Raw genomic sequence first — 23,504 nt, 5'->3', positions numbered from 1 at the left:
GGAAAGGCCAGCCACATCTGCCTCAGACCAAACAGCAGGCCTGGTGTCTCCTGCATCACCACCTGCATCCCTGCCAGCATCCCGCCTCCCCCACCCCATCCCCCCAGTTGTTCAGTTCACATGTGACTGGACAGGTATTCTGCCCAGAGACAGAACAGTCAATCACAGGGGGCGCTGCTGAGCAGCTCCTAGCCTTAGATGGAAAGGCTCCTAATGGGTGAGCAGATTGATCAGAACCATTAAGCTCACACCAGTGCAGGAGCACTTGGAAATGGCTTCTCCAACATCTCACTCTGAATGCTCAACTTCTCCCTCAGAAATCGGCGACTGCCTAGATTGCGTTGTACCCAGACAAGTGCAACACTGCTGGGGGAAAAGTAGCCCAAGGCTCCGGGCATTCTGGCCTTGGGTAATGCCAAGTTTGTGTGAACTCTACCAGTGTGCCAGCACACTTGCCTGGTTCATACTGTTCATCAAAGTAAGCAGGGAAGCTGTGTAATGGCGGGCCTGGACAAGAAACCCCGCCTGCACGCAGAGGGTGGGTGTTCATGTTGGAGTGGGTGGGCACTCATGGTGTACTTAACAGGGAAGGGCTTGTGTGTTTGGCCTTTGAGGAACAGGCCAGTGCATTCGCAGGTTTGCAGTGGGACTTAGATGAACTAATCCAGAGACAGGAAGCTAAAGGCACATCCGGGTCAGCTCTTGGAAGCTGCCCATGGTGAGGAATTGGTTGGGGCCAAATGATATCACCCAGCCCTCACCCAACACAGTGGTCGTCTCTGCCAAATGTATGCTCAAGAGCCCTTGTGTGATTCCCAGCAAGTCAAATTCTTTGGGCGGTGATATCCACCTATGTTGTTTTACTGAAGTATGACAGACAGAGGGAGAGCACATGCGCACTAGCCCTGTCCTGACCCCAGCTTGTGGAAACGTTGCCCTAAGGAATGCTGGGGTCACGGCCGGGGGTTGAAGCTAGCACGTGAGAGTGCCAGCCCCTATGGGAGGCTTTCTCACTTGGATCCAAGGTGACCACTTGCAAGCCTTCCTCTGAGTGGCTGGTGTGAGTCCACGCGGGAGAGCTGACCAAGCCCACGCAGCTCCACGTCACAGACTTGCAGTTTGTGACGTCAGGCCAAGCTGCCCATATCAAGAGCGCCGGCTTGGGGCCTCTCGGCATTTCTGTGCTTCCCAGCCACTAGCCACTGCCTCCGCCATGGCTGAGCCGGGCTCGGGCTCTCCCTCGCCTGCTGAGGGACCCCTGGTCTGCCAGGACCCTGAGAAGGCGTCCTCACCCGACAGGAAACAGAGGAAACCCAGGCCCCGCCACCGCCGCCGCCGCCGCCGCCTGGGCACCAGCCAGCAGCCGACCTTCGCCATCTATTTCCCGAAGCTTCTGAAGGAAATTCACGCAGGCCTCAGCCTGTCCAAGGAGGCCAAGGCCGTCCTGGACTGCTTCGTGAGAGATCTGTTTGAGCGCATCGCTGATGAGGCCGCCAGCCTGGTCCGCAACAAGAGGGGCTCCACCCTGACCTATACAGACATCCAAAGTGGGATGCGCCTCGTGCTGCCCACTCAGCTCTACACCTACGCAGACAGCCAGGCCAACAAGGCCCTCGTTAAGTTCATCTCCAGCAAGTGAGCCGCCTCGGGCCGCCTGTCCCTGCCCACCCGATGGCCACCCTCTCAGCGGGAAAGACCTGCAGCGCTGCACAGGGGGACTCTCCCAGGGCTTGGGACAGACCGTGCCTGGCACACTTGGTGGACAGTCTTCACGGACTTACCTCATCAATTCTACTAGATTCTCTATGATGGGTACCATCTCCTCCAAGGAGAATGGGGAGAACCTGTATGCATTGTGCACTTATTAAACGCCTTATTCAATGCTCATTTCTGTCAAGTATGTTCTTCTAAGACAGCTCCTTGTCCCAAAGCCAGTCATTGCTTCCATGCGTTTCATACTCTGCTTAGTCAGTGGTACACAGGTGAAATCATGGACAGCTTTATTGCATATAAATTAAGTTTATTGCGTACTACAATTAGGTTTCCTGGGGTATGGCTCTGTAGCCTAGTGGCTAACATCCTGGCTTTGCACGCGCCTGGATCCAATATGCGTGCCGGTTGTATCCCTAGTGGTCCTGTTCTCCATGCACCTCCCTGCCTGTGGCCTGGGAGCAGTCGAGGATGGCCCAAAGCCTTGGGACCCTGTACCCACACAGAAGAACCGGAGGACGCTCCTGGCTGCTGGCTTCAGATTCCCGTGTCTCCGGCCATTGTGACCACTTGGAGAGTGAACCAATGGACACAAGATATTGCTTTCTGTCTCTCTTCCTCTCTGTAATTAAAAGAAATCATCAGCAAAACATTAAGAACTTGGCATAGATCACACATGTCTAATTAATTCAATTTCCCCAACACATCTTTTCCCTGAATTCACTTGATTATGTCAATGAAGATTCAGGAATGATACAGCATTCCTCAATAACAGGTTTGAGAATCCGTTTAGGCTCCAGGACCTTGTAGTCTGTAATTTCTTCTGCAAGTTCTGTGGATTGATGAGTCTACTCCTTATAAATAGCCATCTTTTGGTTTTATGAAACACACATTTCATGACTTGCAATCCCTGTGTGTGTGTGTGTGTGTGTGTGTGTGTGTGTGTGTGTTTAGGATGGAGAGAGACAGAGAGAGAGAGATGTAGCAACAGGCAGGAAAGGCAAGTAGAAGGTGCAGAAATGGGGAGAGAAAGGTCGAGAGAGGGACAGAGTGAGGTCCACCGATTCACTGGCCAAGTGGCAGCAGTGATCAGACCTGAAGCAAACTGAAGCCAGGTGCTTTGTCTTGGTCTTCCATATGGGTGCAGCAGCCCAAGTGCTTAGCCATCCCCTGATGCCTTCCCAGGACATTAGCAGGGAGTTGGCTCAGAATCAGAGCAAGTGGCATTTCAAAGGGTGCCTGTATTCATTGCCAGTATGAACTCGCAGGTGATAGTTTTCCCTGCTATATCGCAATACCAGACCAGCTTTACATCTGTAAAGCCTAGATTGGGGGCCAGGCTGTGGAAAAGCATGTCGAAGACATGCCCAACACGCATGCTGGTGCCTCTAGGAACACAGGTTGGAATCTCAGCTTTTCCACGAATTCCCAAGCGTTTTTCTGTACATGCATTGGAACAGGCAGCAAAAGATGAGAGCCCAAGCAGAGCAAAGCAGAACAGAATGGACCTCTAGACTTCTGGCTTTGTCCTGGCTTAGTCCCAGATCCTATGCCTTGCCACAGCGACACCTGTTGCAGTTGCAGCTTCCCTCTTTCCCATGCAGCTCTGCTAATGAGCATGCCATAGAATTCAGCAGAAGGCTATTGGCCAAGCCCTGGAGGTCATGCTGCCCAAGGCCAAGACCAGCATGATGTGCTTGTTTCCATGCTTCAGCTTGTCCCAGCCACACTCATTGTTGGGGAGTGATCCAGAAGACGAAAGCTCTACTCCCTTAGTCTCCCACTTTCTCTGCTACCACAGATATCCCCTACAGGAAACAAATCTTTGAACAGAAGCAGACACAGACACCGGGAGAAAGAAACAGCTCATCTGCTCTTCCTTTCCCCAAAAGTCCCCAAATATCTCTTGTTGGATGTCCCTGTGGCCAGGTCCAGGAGCTCATCCAGGTCCGGTCTCCCAGGGCTGTGGCAGAGGCCCTAGTGTTTTCACTGTCAGCTAGTGCTTCTCATAGTGTTTACTGCCCAGGAAGTGGAAACTGGGAAGGGAGACCGGACTGCAACCCAGGTTCTCCTATGTGGGTGTAGCTGTCCTAAGTAATACACATGCTGCTGCAACCACTTTATATCCCACAGTATTGTCTTGCAAAATGCATTTCATACATGCATCAGCGAGTTGGAGGGAGAGGATGAGCCCCTCCCATCAGCAAGTTCACTTCTACAAGCTCACAATACTCACTTTCTGTCATGAGAAATTCAGGACACGAGTTAATTAGTCACAGAATTTGAAAAGCAGTGAGCAAGCCAACTTTTGATCCCAGAATATCAGAATATCAATCTGCAGCTTCCAACTCTGGCAATGCATATTGGAGCCAGACTTCCATTCCCTGCTACACCTGTTCTGATCCAACTCTCTTCTAATGTGCCTGGGATGCCAGAAGAATAGCCAGATTTTTGGGAACCTCCCACTCTTATGGCAGTTGGAGATTCTGGAGCCAGGTTTCGAAATGGGGTGAACCAACATTTGTTTCCATTTACCTGGAGCTAGTAGCTTTCGCTCTTCTCTCTCTCTCTCTCTCTCTCTCTCTCTCTCTTTCTCTCTCTCTCTCTCTCTCTCTCTCTCTGCCTCTCTCTTTCTCTCATTTTCTCTCTTCTCTCTCTCTCTGACTCTCTCTTTCTCTCTCTCCCTCTCTCTCTTTGTCTCTCTCTCGTTCTCTCTTCTCTCTCTCTCTGCCTCGCTCTCTCTCTCTCTCTCTCTCTCTCTCTCTCTCTCTTTCCTCTCTCTCTCTCTGTTTCTGCTGGCTTTTGTGAGCTTTTTGTATCTCAACATCCCAAGCTTATTCCCTCCCTCACTCTCTCTGCTCTTCTCTTCGGATGGATATTGTAGTTAAGAAAATTAGTTCTTTAGAAACAGAATGTCAAATCAAAAGGAGTTAGAAATCTCTTCTCTGTGCTTTTTCTTCCAAATTTTGAGAACAACTAGTCCTCTAAAGCCTGAAGAAACACCTGGGCGAATTACTTCTGCGCACCCAGATCTGTGGCAGATTCCCTAGGATGTTAAAGAGCACCCTTGGCCACCCGTAGTGCATACTGTCAGGAATCAGGTGTTGGTATCAGAACCTGGTCTGGAATATAGGCCTTGCAACATGGAATGTGTGCATGCCAAGAAATGTCCTGTCTGCTGCAAGTAATGTGCACCTCCCAGCCTTACTTCTTTTGTGCAGAATATTGTTGGAAGTTGGGGAAGATTTGCAGACAGAAGGAAACATCAAGAGAGAGGTCGTCCATCAGCTGGCTCATTTCTAGAATGTTTGCAATGCCCATAGCTGAGTAAATTCAAAGCCATTAGCCAGGAGCTTCCTCTGAGTCTGTAATATGGTTGGACGTGCCCATGATTTTGAGGGAGCCTCCACTGCTTTCTCAAGTCATAAGCAGGGATATAGATTGGAATTGGCATAGCCGGACAGGATCCTGTGCCAATATGGGATACTTGTGCTTTCCAGTGGAGGATTATCCAGCTGAGCAATTGTGATGGCCAATTTTATCATTTCAAAATAAATGTGATTTATCTAAGAGCAGATAAAGGGAGAAAACCAGGGAAAGAAAGAGTAGTAAATGAAGCATGTCATAGTGCCTACTGCCTATAGAAACAAATGCTGTTCTCAAAAAAAAAAAAAAAGAAAGAAAGAAAAAAAAAAGAAAAAGTGGATTTTCCAAACATTTATAAAGAAAAGACTGTTTTTGAAAGACTTACTGACAGAGAGAACGAGGGAGAAAAATATCTTCCACCTGCTGGTTCTCACCCCAAGGGCCAGAGCAGATGCATCTGTGCCAAGCCAAAGTCAGGACCTAATTCCTGGTCTCCCATATAGATGCAGAGTCTCAAGGTCTTGGGCCATGCTCTACTGATTTCTCAGGCCACAAGCAGGGAGCTGGAAGAGAAGTGGAGCAGCCAAGACATCAACCCGCACCTCTATGTGATCCTTGAACTGGCAACGCAAGGCTTGAGCAATGAGCCTTCATGCCAGGCTCTCAGAGAAGTAATTTCAAAGAGCAGAGATGGTTCAATATTGTCGCCAAATAGTTCCCTGGCAATTGAAGCTCTAGGATTCCACGCTGGAGACACAGGATATTCCCTGCTGCTCTTGTTCTAATCTTGTTCCCTTCTAATGTGCCTGAAAAGATACCAGGAAATTGCCAATGTCCTTGAACACCTTCCCAGCACACGGGGAGCCAGGATGCAGCTGTGGCCCAAACAAGGAATCTCTGTATGCTTCTCTCCTGCTCTGTCAATGTTGGCTCTTTCAACTAATTTCTTTTCCAAATCCTAAAGAGAGACAGAGGTAGACAGATGGACTAAAATCTCTTTGTTGTTGGGCGCAGCCAGTGATAGCCAGCACCCATGGACATTGGGCAAATGAAATGTTGCTGTGTCCCCTACCCTCTGTCCTGAAGGTGGGTCCTAACAGCAATGGAATTCCATCCTCAACCACTCCCACCACGCCCACCATGTCCTAATTTAGCCAGGATATTGAATGCAGATAAGTCCAATTAATCTAGGCACCCAGTTCCAGTTCCTACCCATCCCAACAAGCACTAATCTACTCCTTAGCCCAGAACACTTAGTTATTCACTTCTGCCCGCCTATGACCTGCCTATCAAATGAGAAGAGACTGTATTGTATTGTTGTGTAACCACTCCCCTCACATGCCCCTTTAAAAGGCCCATGAGTCGAGGACTCTCTCTTTCTTTCTTGACAGGTCGTGCCCTCACTCTTGCACCTCGACTCTTGGCTGGCCCAGGACAGCTAATATCCCGAGCATGGTCCTTGTGCACTGCTTAGATTGGATAATGGATATAGTATTGTTGTTTCTGGTTTGTGTAGTCTCAGGAGTTCCAGGAGAGGTGAGGCCTAGCAGGAGTGGAATGTGGGCAGAGAAGCCAGGTGAATGTCTGCAGCTTTGCCAGTGTGTCCAGGTAACTCATTGCATGTCTCTTCGGATAACTTATATCGTTGGGGAAGCTGGGACATAGCTCTTCAGCTTACTGGATGGACTTAAGGATAATGACCATTTGTTCCACTTTGGATGATGTTTGGTTGGATTATGAGTGGTTGCATTGCAACATGGACTCGTGCGTTGCTATTTCTAGTATACTCTCTAATCAGCAAGCTTGGTTAATAAAGACTCCTGAATAAAACTTAGACATGTCTGGCGTGAACTCTGTGGTATCCCGCAAAACTCCTTTTCAACTTCTGCTCCAAATTTCTGGGGCCTTTTGTGCTAGTGGACCTGAGATGGCATCAGGAGTGACATGTAGGTCACCCAGGTGGGTCCCTGGGAAAGGACTGATCTTGCCATTCAGCAGCATGTTATGTTTTATATGGGAGGGACTCTGGAAAGGCCAGCCACATCTGCCTCAGACCAAACAGCAGGCCTGGTGTCTCCTGCATCACCACCTGCATCCCTGCCAGCATCCCGCCTCCCCCACCCCATCCCCCCAGTTGTTCAGTTCACATGTGACTGGACAGGTATTCTGCCCAGAGACAGAACAGTCAATCACAGGGGGCGCTGCTGAGCAGCTCCTAGCCTTAGATGGAAAGGCTCCTAATGGGTGAGCAGCTTGATCAGAACCATTAAGCTCACACCAGTGCAGGAGCACTTGGAAATGGCTTCTCCAACATCTCACTCTGAATGCTCAACTTCTCCCTCAGAAATCGGCGACTGCCTAGATTGCGTTGTACCCAGACAAGTGCAACACTGCTGGGGGAAAAGTAGCCCAAGGCTCCGGGCATTCTGGCCTTGGGTAATGCCAAGTTTGTGTGAACTCTACCAGTGTGCCAGCACACTTGCCTGGTTCATACTGTTCATCAAAGTAAGCAGGGAAGCTGTGTAATGGCGGGCCTGGACAAGAAACCCCGCCTGCACGCAGAGGGTGGGTGTTCATGTTGGAGTGGGTGGGCACTCATGGTGTACTTAACAGGGAAGGGCTTGTGTGTTTGGCCTTTGAGGAACAGGCCAGTGCATTCGCAGGTTTGCAGTGGGACTTAGATGAACTAATCCAGAGACAGGAAGCTAAAGGCACATCCGGGTCAGCTCTTGGAAGCTGCCCATGGTGAGGAATTGGTTGGGGCCAAATGATATCACCCAGCCCTCACCCAACACAGTGGTCGTCTCTGCCAAATGTATGCTCAAGAGCCCTTGTGTGATTCCCAGCAAGTCAAATTCTTTGGGCGGTGATATCCACCTATGTTGTTTTACTGAAGTATGACAGACAGAGGGAGAGCACATGCGCACTAGCCCTGTCCTGACCCCAGCTTGTGGAAACGTTGCCCTAAGGAATGCTGGGGTCACGGCCGGGGGTTGAAGCTAGCACGTGAGAGTGCCAGCCCCTATGGGAGGCTTTCTCACTTGGATCCAAGGTGACCACTTGCAAGCCTTCCTCTGAGTGGCTGGTGTGAGTCCACGCGGGAGAGCTGACCAAGCCCACGCAGCTCCACGTCACAGACTTGCAGTTTGTGACGTCAGGCCAAGCTGCCCATATCAAGAGCGCCGGCTTGGGGCCTCTCGGCATTTCTGTGCTTCCCAGCCACTAGCCACTGCCTCCGCCATGGCTGAGCCGGGCTCGGGCTCTCCCTCGCCTGCTGAGGGACCCCTGGTCTGCCAGGACCCTGAGAAGGCGTCCTCACCCGACAGGAAACAGAGGAAACCCAGGCCCCGCCACCGCCGCCGCCGCCGCCGCCTGGGCACCAGCCAGCAGCCGACCTTCGCCATCTATTTCCCGAAGCTTCTGAAGGAAATTCACGCAGGCCTCAGCCTGTCCAAGGAGGCCAAGGCCGTCCTGGACTGCTTCGTGAGAGATCTGTTTGAGCGCATCGCTGATGAGGCCGCCAGCCTGGTCCGCAACAAGAGGGGCTCCACCCTGACCTATACAGACATCCAAAGTGGGATGCGCCTCGTGCTGCCCACTCAGCTCTACACCTACGCAGACAGCCAGGCCAACAAGGCCCTCGTTAAGTTCATCTCCAGCAAGTGAGCCGCCTCGGGCCGCCTGTCCCTGCCCACCCGATGGCCACCCTCTCAGCGGGAAAGACCTGCAGCGCTGCACAGGGGGACTCTCCCAGGGCTTGGGACAGACCGTGCCTGGCACACTTGGTGGACAGTCTTCACGGACTTACCTCATCAATTCTACTAGATTCTCTATGATGGGTACCATCTCCTCCAAGGAGAATGGGGAGAACCTGTATGCATTGTGCACTTATTAAACGCCTTATTCAATGCTCATTTCTGTCAAGTATGTTCTTCTAAGACAGCTCCTTGTCCCAAAGCCAGTCATTGCTTCCATGCGTTTCATACTCTGCTTAGTCAGTGGTACACAGGTGAAATCATGGACAGCTTTATTGCATATAAATTAAGTTTATTGCGTACTACAATTAGGTTTCCTGGGGTATGGCGCTGCAGCCTAGTGGCTAACATCCTGGCTTTGCACGCGCCTGGATCCAATATGCGTGCCGGTTGTATCCCTAGTGGTCCTGTTCTCCATGCACCTCCCTGCCTGTGGCCTGGGAGCAGTCGAGGATGGCCCAAAGCCTTGGGACCCTGTACCCACACAGAAGAACCGGAGGACGCTCCTGGCTGCTGGCTTCAGATTCCCGTGTCTCCGGCCATTGTGACCACTTGGAGAGTGAACCAATGGACACAAGATATTGCTTTCTGTCTCTCTTCCTCTCTGTAATTAAAAGAAATCATCAGCAAAACATTAAGAACTTGGCATAGATCACACATGTCTAATTAATTCAATTTCCCCAACACATCTTTTCCCTGAATTCACTTGATTATGTCAATGAAGATTCAGGAATGATACAGCATTCCTCAATAACAGGTTTGAGAATCCGTTTAGGCTCCAGGACCTTGTAGTCTGTAATTTCTTCTGCAAGTTCTGTGGATTGATGAGTCTACTCCTTATAAATAGCCATCTTTTGGTTTTATGAAACACACATTTCATGACTTGCAATCCCTGTGTGTGTGTGTGTGTGTGTGTGTGTGTGTGTGTGTGTGTGTGTATGATGGAGAGAGACAGAGAGAGAGATGTAGCAACAGGCAGGAAAGGCAAGTAGAAGGTGCAGAAATGGGGAGAGAAAGGTCGAGAGAGGGACAGAGTGAGGTCCACCGATTCACTGGCCAAGTGGCAGCAGTGATCAGACCTGAAGCAAACTGAAGCCAGGTGCTTTGTCTTGGTCTTCCATATGGGTGCAGCAGCCCAAGTGCTTAGCCATCCCCTGATGCCTTCCCAGGACATTAGCAGGGAGTTGGCTCAGAATCAGAGCAAGTGGCATTTCAAAGGGTGCCTGTATTCATTGCCAGTATGAACTCGCAGGTGATAGTTTTCCCTGCTATATCGCAATACCAGACCAGCTTTACATCTGTAAAGCCTAGATTGGGGGCCAGGCTGTGGAAAAGCATGTCGAAGACATGCCCAACACGCATGCTGGTGCCTCTAGGAACACAGGTTGGAATCTCAGCTTTTCCACGAATTCCCAAGCGTTTTTCTGTACATGCATTGGAACAGGCAGCAAAAGATGAGAGCCCAAGCAGAGCAAAGCAGAACAGAATGGACCTCTAGACTTCTGGCTTTGTCCTGGCTTAGTCCCAGATCCTATGCCTTGCCACAGCGACACCTGTTGCAGTTGCAGCTTCCCTCTTTCCCATGCAGCTCTGCTAATGAGCATGCCATAGAATTCAGCAGAAGGCTATTGGCCAAGCCCTGGAGGTCATGCTGCCCAAGGCCAAGACCAGCATGATGTGCTTGTTTCCATGCTTCAGCTTGTCCCAGCCACACTCATTGTTGGGGAGTGATCCAGAAGACGAAAGCTCTACTCCCTTAGTCTCCCACTTTCTCTGCTACCACAGATATCCCCTACAGGAAACAAATCTTTGAACAGAAGCAGACACAGACACCGGGAGAAAGAAACAGCTCATCTGCTCTTCCTTTCCCCAAAAGTCCCCAAATATCTCTTGTTGGATGTCCCTGTGGCCAGGTCCAGGAGCTCATCCAGGTCCGGTCTCCCAGGGCTGTGGCAGAGGCCCTAGTGTTTTCACTGTCAGCTAGTGCTTCTCATAGTGTTTACTGCCCAGGAAGTGGAAACTGGGAAGGGAGACCGGACTGCAACCCAGGTTCTCCTATGTGGGTGTAGCTGTCCTAAGTAATACACATGCTGCTGCAACCACTTTATATCCCACAGTATTGTCTTGCAAAATGCATTTCATACATGCATCAGCGAGTTGGAGGGAGAGGATGAGCCCCTCCCATCAGCAAGTTCACTTCTACAAGCTCACAATACTCACTTTCTGTCATGAGAAATTCAGGACACGAGTTAATTAGTCACAGAATTTGAAAAGCAGTGAGCAAGCCAACTTTTGATCCCAGAATATCAGAATATCAATCTGCAGCTTCCAACTCTGGCAATGCATATTGGAGCCAGACTTCCATTCCCTGCTACACCTGTTCTGATCCAACTCTCTTCTAATGTGCCTGGGATGCCAGAAGAATAGCCAGATTTTTGGGAACCTCCCACTCTTATGGCAGTTGGAGATTCTGGAGCCAGGTTTCGAAATGGGGTGAACCAACATTTGTTTCCATTTACCTGGAGCTAGTAGCTTTCGCTCTTCTCTCTCTCTCTCTCTCTCTCTCTCTCTCTTTCTCTCATTTTCTCTCTTCTCTCTCTGACTCTCTTTTTCTCTCTCTCCCTCTCTCTCTTTGTCTCTCTCTCGTTCTCTCTTCTCTCTCTCTCTGCCTCGCTCTCTCTCTCTCTCTCTCTCTCTCTCTTTCCTCTCTCTCTCTCTGTTTCTGCTGGCTTTTGTGAGCTTTTTGTATCTCAACATCCCAAGCTTATTCCCTCCCTCACTCTCTCTGCTCTTCTCTTCGGATGGATATTGTAGTTAAGAAAATTAGTTCTTTAGAAACAGAATGTCAAATCAAAAGGAGTTAGAAATCTCTTCTCTGTGCTTTTTCTTCCAAATTTTGAGAACAACTAGTCCTCTAAAGCCTGAAGAAACACCTGGGCGAATTACTTCTGCGCACCCAGATCTGTGGCAGATTCCCTAGGATGTTAAAGAGCACCCTTGGCCACCCGTAGTGCATACTGTCAGGAATCAGGTGTTGGTATCAGAACCTGGTCTGGAATATAGGCCTTGCAACATGGAATGTGTGCATGCCAAGAAATGTCCTGTCTGCTGCAAGTAATGTGCACCTCCCAGCCTTACTTCTTTTGTGCAGAATATTGTTGGAAGTTGGGGAAGATTTGCAGACAGAAGGAAACATCAAGAGAGAGGTCGTCCATCAGCTGGCTCATTTCTAGAATGTTTGCAATGCCCATAGCTGAGTAAATTCAAAGCCATTAGCCAGGAGCTTCCTCTGAGTCTGTAATATGGTTGGACGTGCCCATGATTTTGAGGGAGCCTCCACTGCTTTCTCAAGCCATAAGCAGGGATATAGATTGGAATTGGCATAGCCGGACAGGATCCTGTGCCAATATGGGATACTTGTGCTTTCCAGTGGAGGATTATCCAGCTGAGCAATTGTGATGGCCAATTTTATCATTTCAAAATAAATGTGATTTATCTAAGAGCAGATAAAGGGAGAAAACCAGGGAAAGAAAGAGTAGTAAATGAAGCATGTCATAGTGGTGGGTTCCACCCCTACTGCCTATAGAAACAAATGCTGTTCTAAAAAAAAAAAAAAAGAAAGAAAAAAAAGAAAGAAAGAAAAAAAAAGAAAAAGTGGATTTTCCAAACATTTATAAAGAAAAGACTGTTTTTGAAAGACTTACTGACAGAGAGAACGAGGGAGAAAAATATCTTCCACCTGCTGGTTCTCACCCCAAGGGCCAGAGCAGATGCATCTGTGCCAAGCCAAAGTCAGGACCTAATTCCTGGTCTCCCATATAGATGCAGAGTCTCAAGGTCTTGGGCCATGCTCTACTGATTTCTCAGGCCACAAGCAGGGAGCTGGAAGAGAAGTGGAGCAGCCAAGACATCAACCCGCACCTCTATGTGATCCTTGAACTGGCAACGCAAGGCTTGAGCAATGAGCCTTCATGCCAGGCTCTCAGAGAAGTAATTTCAAAGAGCAGAGATGGTTCAATATTGTCGCCAAATAGTTCCCTGGCAATTGAAGCTCTAGGATTCCACACTGGAGACACAGGATATTCCCTGCTGCTCTTGTTCTAATCTTGTTCCCTTCTAATGTGCCTGAAAAGATACCAGGAAATTGCCAATGTCCTTGAACACCTTCCCAGCACACGGGGAGCCAGGATGCAGCTGTGGCCCAAACAAGGAATCTCTGTATGCTTCTCTCCTGCTCTGTCAATGTTGGCTCTTTCAACTAATTTCTTTTCCAAATCCTAAAGAGAGACAGAGGTAGACAGATGGACTAAAATCTCTTTGTTGTTGGGCGCAGCCAGTGATAGCCAGCACCCATGGACATTGGGCAAATGAAATGTTGCTGTGTCCCCTACCCTCTGTCCTGAAGGTGGGTCCTAACAGCAATGGAATTCCATCCTCAACCACTCCCACCACGCCCACCATGTCCTAATTTAGCCAGGATATTGAATGCAGATAAGTCCAATTAATCTAGGCACCCAGTTCCAGTTCCTACCCATCCCAACAAGCACTAATCTACTCCTTAGCCCAGAACACTTAGTTATTCACTTCTGCCCGCCTATGACCTGCCTATCAAATGAGAAGAGACTGTATTGTATTGTTGTGTAACCACTCCCCTCACATGCCCCTTTAAAAGGCCCATGAGTTGAGGACTCTCTCTTTCTTTCTTGACAGGTCGTGCCCTCACTCTTGCACCTCGACTCTTGGCTGGCCCAGGACAGCTAATATCCCGAGCATGGTCCTTGTTTCCTACTTAGATTGGATAATGGATATAGTATTGTTGTTTCTGGTTTGTGTAGTCTCAGGAGTTCCAGGAGAGGTGAGGCCTAGCAGGAGTGGAATGTGGGCAGAGAAGCCAGGTGAATGTCTGCAGCTTTGCCAGTGTGTCCAGGTAACTCATTGCATGTCTCTTCGGATAACTTATATCGTTGGGGAAGCTGGGACATAGCTCTTCAGCTTACTGGATGGACTTAAGGATAATGACCATTTGTTCCACTTTGGATGATGTTTGGTTGGATTATGAGTGGTTGCATTGCAACATGGACTCGTGCGTTGCTATTTCTAGTATACTCTCTAATCAGCAAGCTTGGTTAATAAAGACTCCTGAATAAAACTTAGACATGTCTGGCGTGAACTCTGTGGTATCCCGCAAAACTCCTTTTCAACTTCTGCTCCAAATTTCTGGGGCCTTTTGTGCTAGTGGACCTGAGATGGCATCAGGAGTGACATGTAGGTCACCCAGGTGGGTCCCTGGGAAAGGACTGATCTTGCCATTCAGCAGCATGTTATGTTTTATATGGGAGGGACTCTGGAAAGGCCAGCCACATCTGCCTCAGACCAAACAGCAGGCCTGGTGTCTCCTGCATCACCACCTGCATCCCTGCCAGCATCCCGCCTCCCCCACCCCATCCCCCCAGTTGTTCAGTTCACATGTGACTGGACAGGTATTCTGCCCAGAGACAGAACAGTCAATCACAGGGGGCGCTGCTGAGCAGCTCCTAGCCTTAGATGGAAAGGCTCCTAATGGGTGAGCAGCTTGATCAGAACCATTAAGCTCACACCAGTGTAGGAGCACTTGGAAATGGCTTCTCCAACATCTCACTCTGAATGCTCAACTTCTCCCTCAGAAATCGGCGACTGCCTAGATTGCGTTGTACCCAGACAAGTGCAACACTGCTGGGGGAAAAGTAGCCCAAGGCTCCGGGCATTCTGGCCTTGGGTAATGCCAAGTTTGTGTGAACTCTACCAGTGTGCCAGCACACTTGCCTGGTTCATACTGTTCATCAAAGTAAGCAGGGAAGCTGTGTAATGGCGGGCCTGGACAAGAAACCCCGCCTGCACGCAGAGGGTGGGTGTTCATGTTGGAGTGGGTGGGCACTCATGGTGTACTTAACAGGGAAGGGCTTGTGTGTTTGGCCTTTGAGGAACAGGCCAGTGCATTCGCAGGTTTGCAGTGGGACTTAGATGAACTAATCCAGAGACAGGAAGCTAAAGGCACATCCGGGTCAGCTCTTGGAAGCTGCCCATGGTGAGGAATTGGTTGGGGCCAAATGATATCACCCAGCCCTCACCCAACACAGTGGTCGTCTCTGCCAAATGTATGCTCAAGAGCCCTTGTGTGATTCCCAGCAAGTCAAATTCTTTGGGCGGTGATATCCACCTATGTTGTTTTACTGAAGTATGACAGACAGAGGGAGAGCACATGCGCACTAGCCCTGTCCTGACCCCAGCTTGTGGAAACGTTGCCCTAAGGAATGCTGGGGTCACGGCCGGGGGTTGAAGCTAGCACGTGAGAGTGCCAGCCCCTATGGGAGGCTTTCTCACTTGGATCCAAGGTGACCACTTGCAAGCCTTCCTCTGAGTGGCTGGTGTGAGTCCACGCGGGAGAGCTGACCAAGCCCACGCAGCTCCACGTCACAGACTTGCAGTTTGTGACGTCAGGCCAAGCTGCCCATATCAAGAGCGCCGGCTTGGGGCCTCTCGGCATTTCTGTGCTTCCCAGCCACTAGCCACTGCCTCCGCCATGGCTGAGCCGGGCTCGGGCTCTCCCTCGCCTGCTGAGGGACCCCTGGTCTGCCAGGACCCTGAGAAGGCGTCCTCACCCGACAGGAAACAGAGGAAACCCAGGCCCCGCCACCGCCGCCGCCGCCGCCGCCTGGGCACCAGCCAGCAGCCGACCTTCGCCATCTATTTCCCGAAGCTTCTGAAGGAAATTCACGCAGGCCTCAGCCTGTCCAAGGAGGCCAAGGCCGTCCTGGACTGCTTCGTGAGAGATCTGTTTGAGCGCATCGCTGATGAGGCCGCCAGCCTGGTCCGCAACAAGAGGGGCTCCACCCTGACCTATACAGACATCCAAAGTGGGATGCGCCTCGTGCTGCCCACTCAGCTCTACACCTACGCAGACAGCCAGGCCAACAAGGCCCTCGTTAAGTTCATCTCCAGCAAGTGAGCCGCCTCGGGCCGCCTGTCCCTGCCCACCCGATGGCCACCCTCTCAGCGGGAAAGACCTGCAGCGCTGCACAGGGGGACTCTCCCAGGGCTTGGGACAGACCGTGCCTGGCACACTTGGTGGACAGTCTTCACGGACTTACCTCATCAATTCTACTAGATTCTCTATGATGGGTACCATCTCCTCCAAGGAGAATGGGGAGAACCTGTATGCATTGTGCACTTATTAAACGCCTTATTCAATGCTCATTTCTGTCAAGTATGTTCTTCTAAGACAGCTCCTTGTCCCAAAGCCAGTCATTGCTTCCATGCGTTTCATACTCTGCTTAGTCAGTGGTACACAGGTGAAATCATGGACAGCTTTATTGCATATAAATTAAGTTTATTGCGTACTACAATTAGGTTTCCTGGGGTATGGCTCTGTAGCCTAGTGGCTAACATCCTGGCTTTGCACGCGCCTGGATCCAATATGCGTGCCGGTTGTATCCCTAGTGGTCCTGTTCTCCATGCACCTCCCTGCCTGTGGCCTGGGAGCAGTCGAGGATGGCCCAAAGCCTTGGGACCCTGTACCCACACAGAAGAACCGGAGGACGCTCCTGGCTGCTGGCTTCAGATTCCCGTGTCTCCGGCCATTGTGACCACTTGGAGAGTGAACCAATGGACACAAGATATTGCTTTCTGTCTCTCTTCCTCTCTGTAATTAAAAGAAATCATCAGCAAAACATTAAGAACTTGGCATAGATCACACATGTCTAATTAATTCAATTTCCCCAACACATCTTTTCCCTGAATTCACTTGATTATGTCAATGAAGATTCAGGAATGATACAGCATTCCTCAATAACAGGTTTGAGAATCCGTTTAGGCTCCAGGACCTTGTAGTCTGTAATTTCTTCTGCAAGTTCTGTGGATTGATGAGTCTACTCCTTATAAATAGCCATCTTTTGGTTTTATGAAACACACATTTCATGACTTGCAATCCCTGTGTGTGTGTGTGTGTGTGTGTGTGTGTGTGTGTGTGTGTGTTTAGGATGGAGAGAGACAGAGAGAGAGAGATGTAGCAACAGGCAGGAAAGGCAAGTAGAAGGTGCAGAAATGGGGAGAGAAAGGTCGAGAGAGGGACAGAGTGAGGTCCACCGATTCACTGGCCAAGTGGCAGCAGTGATCAGACCTGAAGCAAACTGAAGCCAGGTGCTTTGTCTTGGTCTTCCATATGGGTGCAGCAGCCCAAGTGCTTAGCCATCCCCTGATGCCTTCCCAGGACATTAGCAGGGAGTTGGCTCAGAATCAGAGCAAGTGGCATTTCAAAGGGTGCCTGTATTCATTGCCAGTATGAACTCGCAGGTGATAGTTTTCCCTGCTATATCGCAATACCAGACCAGCTTTACATCTGTAAAGCCTAGATTGGGGGCCAGGCTGTGGAAAAGCATGTCGAAGACATGCCCAACACGCATGCTGGTGCCTCTAGGAACACAGGTTGGAATCTCAGCTTTTCCACGAATTCCCAAGCGTTTTTCTGTACATGCATTGGAACAGGCAGCAAAAGATGAGAGCCCAAGCAGAGCAAAGCAGAACAGAATGGACCTCTAGACTTCTGGCTTTGTCCTGGCTTAGTCCCAGATCCTATGCCTTGCCACAGCGACACCTGTTGCAGTTGCAGCTTCCCTCTTTCCCATGCAGCTCTGCTAATGAGCATGCCATAGAATTCAGCAGAAGGCTATTGGCCAAGCCCTGGAGGTCATGCTGCCCAAGGCCAAGACCAGCATGATGTGCTTGTTTCCATGCTTCAGCTTGTCCCAGCCACACTCATTGTTGGGGAGTGATCCAGAAGACGAAAGCTCTACTCCCTTAGTCTCCCACTTTCTCTGCTACCACAGATATCCCCTACAGGAAACAAATCTTTGAACAGAAGCAGACACAGACACCGGGAGAAAGAAACAGCTCATCTGCTCTTCCTTTCCCCAAAAGTCCCCAAATATCTCTTGTTGGATGTCCCTGTGGCCAGGTCCAGGAGCTCATCCAGGTCCGGTCTCCCAGGGCTGTGGCAGAGGCCCTAGTGTTTTCACTGTCAGCTAGTGCTTCTCATAGTGTTTACTGCCCAGGAAGTGGAAACTGGGAAGGGAGACCGGACTGCAACCCAGGTTCTCCTATGTGGGTGTAGCTGTCCTAAGTAATACACATGCTGCTGCAACCACTTTATATCCCACAGTATTGTCTTGCAAAATGCATTTCATACATGCATCAGCGAGTTGGAGGGAGAGGATGAGCCCCTCCCATCAGCAAGTTCACTTCTACAAGCTCACAATACTCACTTTCTGTCATGAGAAATTCAGGACACGAGTTAATTAGTCACAGAATTTGAAAAGCAGTGAGCAAGCCAACTTTTGATCCCAGAATATCAGAATATCAATCTGCAGCTTCCAACTCTGGCAATGCATATTGGAGCCAGACTTCCATTCCCTGCTACACCTGTTCTGATCCAACTCTCTTCTAATGTGCCTGGGATGCCAGAAGAATAGCCAGATTTTTGGGAACCTCCCACTCTTATGGCAGTTGGAGATTCTGGAGCCAGGTTTCGAAATGGGGTGAACCAACATTTGTTTCCATTTACCTGGAGCTAGTAGCTTTCGCTCTTCTCTCTCTCTCTCTCTCTCTCTCTCTCTCTCTCTGCCTCTCTCTTTCTCTCATTTTCTCTCTTCTCTCTCTCTCTGACTCTCTCTTTCTCTCTCTCCCTCTCTCTCTTTGTCTCTCTCTCGTTCTCTCTTCTCTCTCTCTCTGCCTCGCTCTCTCTCTCTCTATTTCCTTTCTCTCTCTCTGTTTCTGATGGCTTTTGTGAGCTTTTTGTATCTCAACATCCCAAGCTTATTCCCTCCCTCACTCTCTCTGCTCTTCTCTTCGGATGGATATTGTAGTTAAGAAAATTAGTTCTTTAGAAACAGAATGTCAAATCAAAAGGAGTTAGAAATCTCTTCTCTGTGCTTTTTCTTCCAAATTTTGAGAACAACTAGTCCTCTAAAGCCTGAAGAAACACCTGGGCGAATTACTTCTGCGCACCCAGATCTGTGGCAGATTCCCTAGGATGTTAAAGAGCACCCTTGGCCACCCGTAGTGCATACTGTCAGGAATCAGGTGTTGGTATCAGAACCTGGTCTGGAATATAGGCCTTGCAACATGGAATGTGTGCATGCCAAGAAATGTCCTGTCTGCTGCAAGTAATGTGCACCTCCCAGCCTTACTTCTTTTGTGCAGAATATTGTTGGAAGTTGGGGAAGATTTGCAGACAGAAGGAAACATCAAGAGAGAGGTCGTCCATCAGCTGGCTCATTTCTAGAATGTTTGCAATGCCCATAGCTGAGTAAATTCAAAGCCATTAGCCAGGAGCTTCCTCTGAGTCTGTAATATGGTTGGACGTGCCCATGATTTTGAGGGAGCCTCCACTGCTTTCTCAAGCCATAAGCAGGGATATAGATTGGAATTGGCATAGCCGGACAGGATCCTGTGCCAATATGGGATACTTGTGCTTTCCAGTGGAGGATTATCCAGCTGAGCAATTGTGATGGCCAATTTTATCATTTCAAAATAAATGTGATTTATCTAAGAGCAGATAAAGGGAGAAAACCAGGGAAAGAAAGAGTAGTAAATGAAGCATGTCATAGTGGTGGGTTCCACCCCTACTGCCTATAGAAACAAATGCTGTTCTCAAAAAAAAAAAAAAAAAGAAAAAAAGAAAGAAAAAAAAAAAGAAAAAGTGGATTTTCCAAACATTTATAAAGAAAAGACTGTTTTTGAAAGACTTACTGACAGAGAGAACGAGGGAGAAAAATATCTTCCACCTGCTGGTTCTCACCCCAAGGGCCAGAGCAGATGCATCTGTGCCAAGCCAAAGTCAGGACCTAATTCCTGGTCTCCCATATAGATGCAGAGTCTCAAGGTCTTGGGCCATGCTCTACTGATTTCTCAGGCCACAAGCAGGGAGCTGGAAGAGAAGTGGAGCAGCCAAGACATCAACCCGCACCTCTATGTGATCCTTGAACTGGCAACGCAAGGCTTGAGCAATGAGCCTTCATGCCAGGCTCTCAGAGAAGTAATTTCAAAGAGCAGAGATGGTTCAATATTGTCGCCAAATAGTTCCCTGGCAATTGAAGCTCTAGGATTCCACACTGGAGACACAGGATATTCCCTGCTGCTCTTGTTCTAATCTTGTTCCCTTCTAATGTGCCTGAAAAGATACCAGGAAATTGCCAATGTCCTTGAACACCTTCCCAGCACACGGGGAGCCAGGATGCAGCTGTGGCCCAAACAAGGAATCTCTGTATGCTTCTCTCCTGCTCTGTCAATGTTGGCTCTTTCAACTAATTTCTTTTCCAAATCCTAAAGAGAGACAGAGGTAGACAGATGGACTAAAATCTCTTTGTTGTTGGGCGCAGCCAGTGATAGCCAGCACCCATGGACATTGGGCAAATGAAATGTTGCTGTGTCCCCTACCCTCTGTCCTGAAGGTGGGTCCTAACAGCAATGGAATTCCATCCTCAACCACTCCCACCACGCCCACCATGTCCTAATTTAGCCAGGATATTGAATGCAGATAAGTCCAATTAATCTAGGCACCCAGTTCCAGTTCCTACCCATCCCAACAAGCACTAATCTACTCCTTAGCCCAGAACACTTAGTTATTCACTTCTGCCCGCCTATGACCTGCCTATCAAATGAGAAGAGACTGTATTGTATTGTTGTGTAACCACTCCCCTCACATGCCCCTTTAAAAGGCCCATGAGTCGAGGACTCTCTCTTTCTTTCTTGACAGGTCGTGCCCTCACTCTTGCACCTCGACTCTTGGCTGGCCCAGGACAGCTAATATCCCGAGCATGGTCCTTGTTGCACTGCTTAGATTGGATAATGGATATAGTATTGTTGTTTCTGGTTTGTGTAGTCTCAGGAGTTCCAGGAGAGGTGAGGCCTAGCAGGAGTGGAATGTGGGCAGAGAAGCCAGGTGAATGTCTGCAGCTTTGCCAGTGTGTCCAGGTAACTCATTGCATGTCTCTTCGGATAACTTATATCGTTGGGGAAGCTGGGACATAGCTCTTCAGCTTACTGGATGGACTTAAGGATAATGACCATTTGTTCCACTTTGGATGATGTTTGGTTGGATTATGAGTGGTTGCATTGCAACATGGACTCGTGCGTTGCTATTTCTAGTATACTCTCTAATCAGCAAGCTTGGTTAATAAAGACTCCTGAATAAAACTTAGACATGTCTGGCGTGAACTCTGTGGTATCCCGCAAAACTCCTTTTCAACTTCTGCTCCAAATTTCTGGGGCCTTTTGTGCTAGTGGACCTGAGATGGCATCAGGAGTGACATGTAGGTCACCCAGGTGGGTCCCTGGGAAAGGACTGATCTTGCCATTCAGCAGCATGTTATGTTTTATATGGGAGGGACTCTGGAAAGGCCAGCCACATCTGCCTCAGACCAAACAGCAGGCCTGGTGTCTCCTGCATCACCACCTGCATCCCTGCCAGCATCCCGCCTCCCCCACCCCATCCCCCCAGTTGTTCAGTTCACATGTGACTGGACAGGTATTCTGCCCAGAGACAGAACAGTCAATCACAGGGGGCGCTGCTGAGCAGCTCCTAGCCTTAGATGGAAAGGCTCCTAATGGGTGAGCAGCTTGATCAGAACCATTAAGCTCACACCAGTGTAGGAGCACTTGGAAATGGCTTCTCCAACATCTCACTCTGAATGCTCAACTTCTCCCTCAGAAATCGGCGACTGCCTAGATTGCGTTGTACCCAGACAAGTGCAACACTGCTGGGGGAAAAGTAGCCCAAGGCTCCGGGCATTCTGGCCTTGGGTAATGCCAAGTTTGTGTGAACTCTACCAGTGTGCCAGCACACTTGCCTGGTTCATACTGTTCATCAAAGTAAGCAGGGAAGCTGTGTAATGGCGGGCCTGGACAAGAAACCCCGCCTGCACGCAGAGGGTGGGTGTTCATGTTGGAGTGGGTGGGCACTCATGGTGTACTTAACAGGGAAGGGCTTGTGTGTTTGGCCTTTGAGGAACAGGCCAGTGCATTCGCAGGTTTGCAGTGGGACTTAGATGAACTAATCCAGAGACAGGAAGCTAAAGGCACATCCGGGTCAGCTCTTGGAAGCTGCCCATGGTGAGGAATTGGTTGGGGCCAAATGATATCACCCAGCCCTCACCCAACACAGTGGTCGTCTCTGCCAAATGTATGCTCAAGAGCCCTTGTGTGATTCCCAGCAAGTCAAATTCTTTGGGCGGTGATATCCACCTATGTTGTTTTACTGAAGTATGACAGACAGAGGGAGAGCACATGCGCACTAGCCCTGTCCTGACCCCAGCTTGTGGAAACGTTGCCCTAAGGAATGCTGGGGTCACGGCCGGGGGTTGAAGCTAGCACGTGAGAGTGCCAGCCCCTATGGGAGGCTTTCTCACTTGGATCCAAGGTGACCACTTGCAAGCCTTCCTCTGAGTGGCTGGTGTGAGTCCACGCGGGAGAGCTGACCAAGCCCACGCAGCTCCACGTCACAGACTTGCAGTTTGTGACGTCAGGCCAAGCTGCCCATATCAAGAGCGCCGGCTTGGGGCCTCTCGGCATTTCTGTGCTTCCCAGCCACTAGCCACTGCCTCCGCCATGGCTGAGCCGGGCTCGGGCTCTCCCTCGCCTGCTGAGGGACCCCTGGTCTGCCAGGACCCTGAGAAGGCGTCCTCACCCGACAGGAAACAGAGGAAACCCAGGCCCCGCCACCGCCGCCGCCGCCGCCGCCTGGGCACCAGCCAGCAGCCGACCTTCGCCATCTATTTCCCGAAGCTTCTGAAGGAAATTCACGCAGGCCTCAGCCTGTCCAAGGAGGCCAAGGCCGTCCTGGACTGCTTCGTGAGAGATCTGTTTGAGCGCATCGCTGATGAGGCCGCCAGCCTGGTCCGCAACAAGAGGGGCTCCACCCTGACCTATACAGACATCCAAAGTGGGATGCGCCTCGTGCTGCCCACTCAGCTCTACACCTACGCAGACAGCCAGGCCAACAAGGCCCTCGTTAAGTTCATCTCCAGCAAGTGAGCCGCCTCGGGCCGCCTGTCCCTGCCCACCCGATGGCCACCCTCTCAGCGGGAAAGACCTGCAGCGCTGCACAGGGGGACTCTCCCAGGGCTTGGGACAGACCGTGCCTGGCACACTTGGTGGACAGTCTTCACGGACTTACCTCATCAATTCTACTAGATTCTCTATGATGGGTACCATCTCCTCCAAGGAGAATGGGGAGAACCTGTATGCATTGTGCACTTATTAAACGCCTTATTCAATGCTCATTTCTGTCAAGTATGTTCTTCTAAGACAGCTCCTTGTCCCAAAGCCAGTCATTGCTTCCATGCGTTTCATACTCTGCTTAGTCAGTGGTACACAGGTGAAATCATGGACAGCTTTATTGCATATAAATTAAGTTTATTGCGTACTACAATTAGGTTTCCTGGGGTATGGCTCTGTAGCCTAGTGGCTAACATCCTGGCTTTGCACGCGCCTGGATCCAATATGCGTGCCGGTTGTATCCCTAGTGGTCCTGTTCTCCATGCACCTCCCTGCCTGTGGCCTGGGAGCAGTCGAGGATGGCCCAAAGCCTTGGGACCCTGTACCCACACAGAAGAACCGGAGGACGCTCCTGGCTGCTGGCTT

The 23,504-nt window shown here is 50.0% G+C and overlaps 4 protein-coding genes across 4 annotated transcripts; all 4 read left to right on the top strand.

The window, feature by feature from the left end:
* The first annotated feature begins 1,213 nt into the window (after positions 1-1,213).
* LOC121169119 (late histone H2B.L4-like) lies at positions 1,214-1,639 on the top strand. The gene has a single exon (XM_040999576.1). The coding sequence runs from the start codon at positions 1,214-1,216 to the stop codon at positions 1,637-1,639; it is 426 nt and encodes a 141-aa protein (XP_040855510.1).
* A 6,677-nt stretch (positions 1,640-8,316) lies between these two features.
* On the top strand, positions 8,317-8,742 carry LOC121169118 (late histone H2B.L4-like). Its single transcript, XM_040999575.1, has one exon. The coding sequence runs from the start codon at positions 8,317-8,319 to the stop codon at positions 8,740-8,742; it is 426 nt and encodes a 141-aa protein (XP_040855509.1).
* A 6,648-nt stretch (positions 8,743-15,390) lies between these two features.
* LOC121169117 (late histone H2B.L4-like) lies at positions 15,391-15,816 on the top strand. The gene has a single exon (XM_040999573.1). The coding sequence runs from the start codon at positions 15,391-15,393 to the stop codon at positions 15,814-15,816; it is 426 nt and encodes a 141-aa protein (XP_040855507.1).
* A 6,653-nt stretch (positions 15,817-22,469) lies between these two features.
* LOC121169116 (late histone H2B.L4-like) lies at positions 22,470-22,895 on the top strand. Its single transcript, XM_040999572.1, has one exon. The coding sequence runs from the start codon at positions 22,470-22,472 to the stop codon at positions 22,893-22,895; it is 426 nt and encodes a 141-aa protein (XP_040855506.1).
* Positions 22,896-23,504: the final 609 nt, after the last annotated feature.

Source organism: Ochotona curzoniae, unplaced genomic scaffold (assembly GCF_017591425.1).
Source record: "Ochotona curzoniae isolate NIBS_2020 unplaced genomic scaffold, NIBS_Ocur_1.0 scaffold_1852, whole genome shotgun sequence".
Classification (NCBI taxonomy): Eukaryota; Metazoa; Chordata; class Mammalia; order Lagomorpha; family Ochotonidae; genus Ochotona; species Ochotona curzoniae.
Note: the sequence above shows the minus strand (reverse complement) of the source record. Positions and strands in the feature narration are given on the sequence as shown.

Coding starts and splice junctions, on each gene's coding strand:
- LOC121169119 (XM_040999576.1), top strand. CDS start 1,214: ATGGCTGAGCCGGGCTCGGGCTCTCCCTCGCCTGCTGAGGGACCCCTG.
- LOC121169116 (XM_040999572.1), top strand. CDS start 22,470: ATGGCTGAGCCGGGCTCGGGCTCTCCCTCGCCTGCTGAGGGACCCCTG.
- LOC121169118 (XM_040999575.1), top strand. CDS start 8,317: ATGGCTGAGCCGGGCTCGGGCTCTCCCTCGCCTGCTGAGGGACCCCTG.
- LOC121169117 (XM_040999573.1), top strand. CDS start 15,391: ATGGCTGAGCCGGGCTCGGGCTCTCCCTCGCCTGCTGAGGGACCCCTG.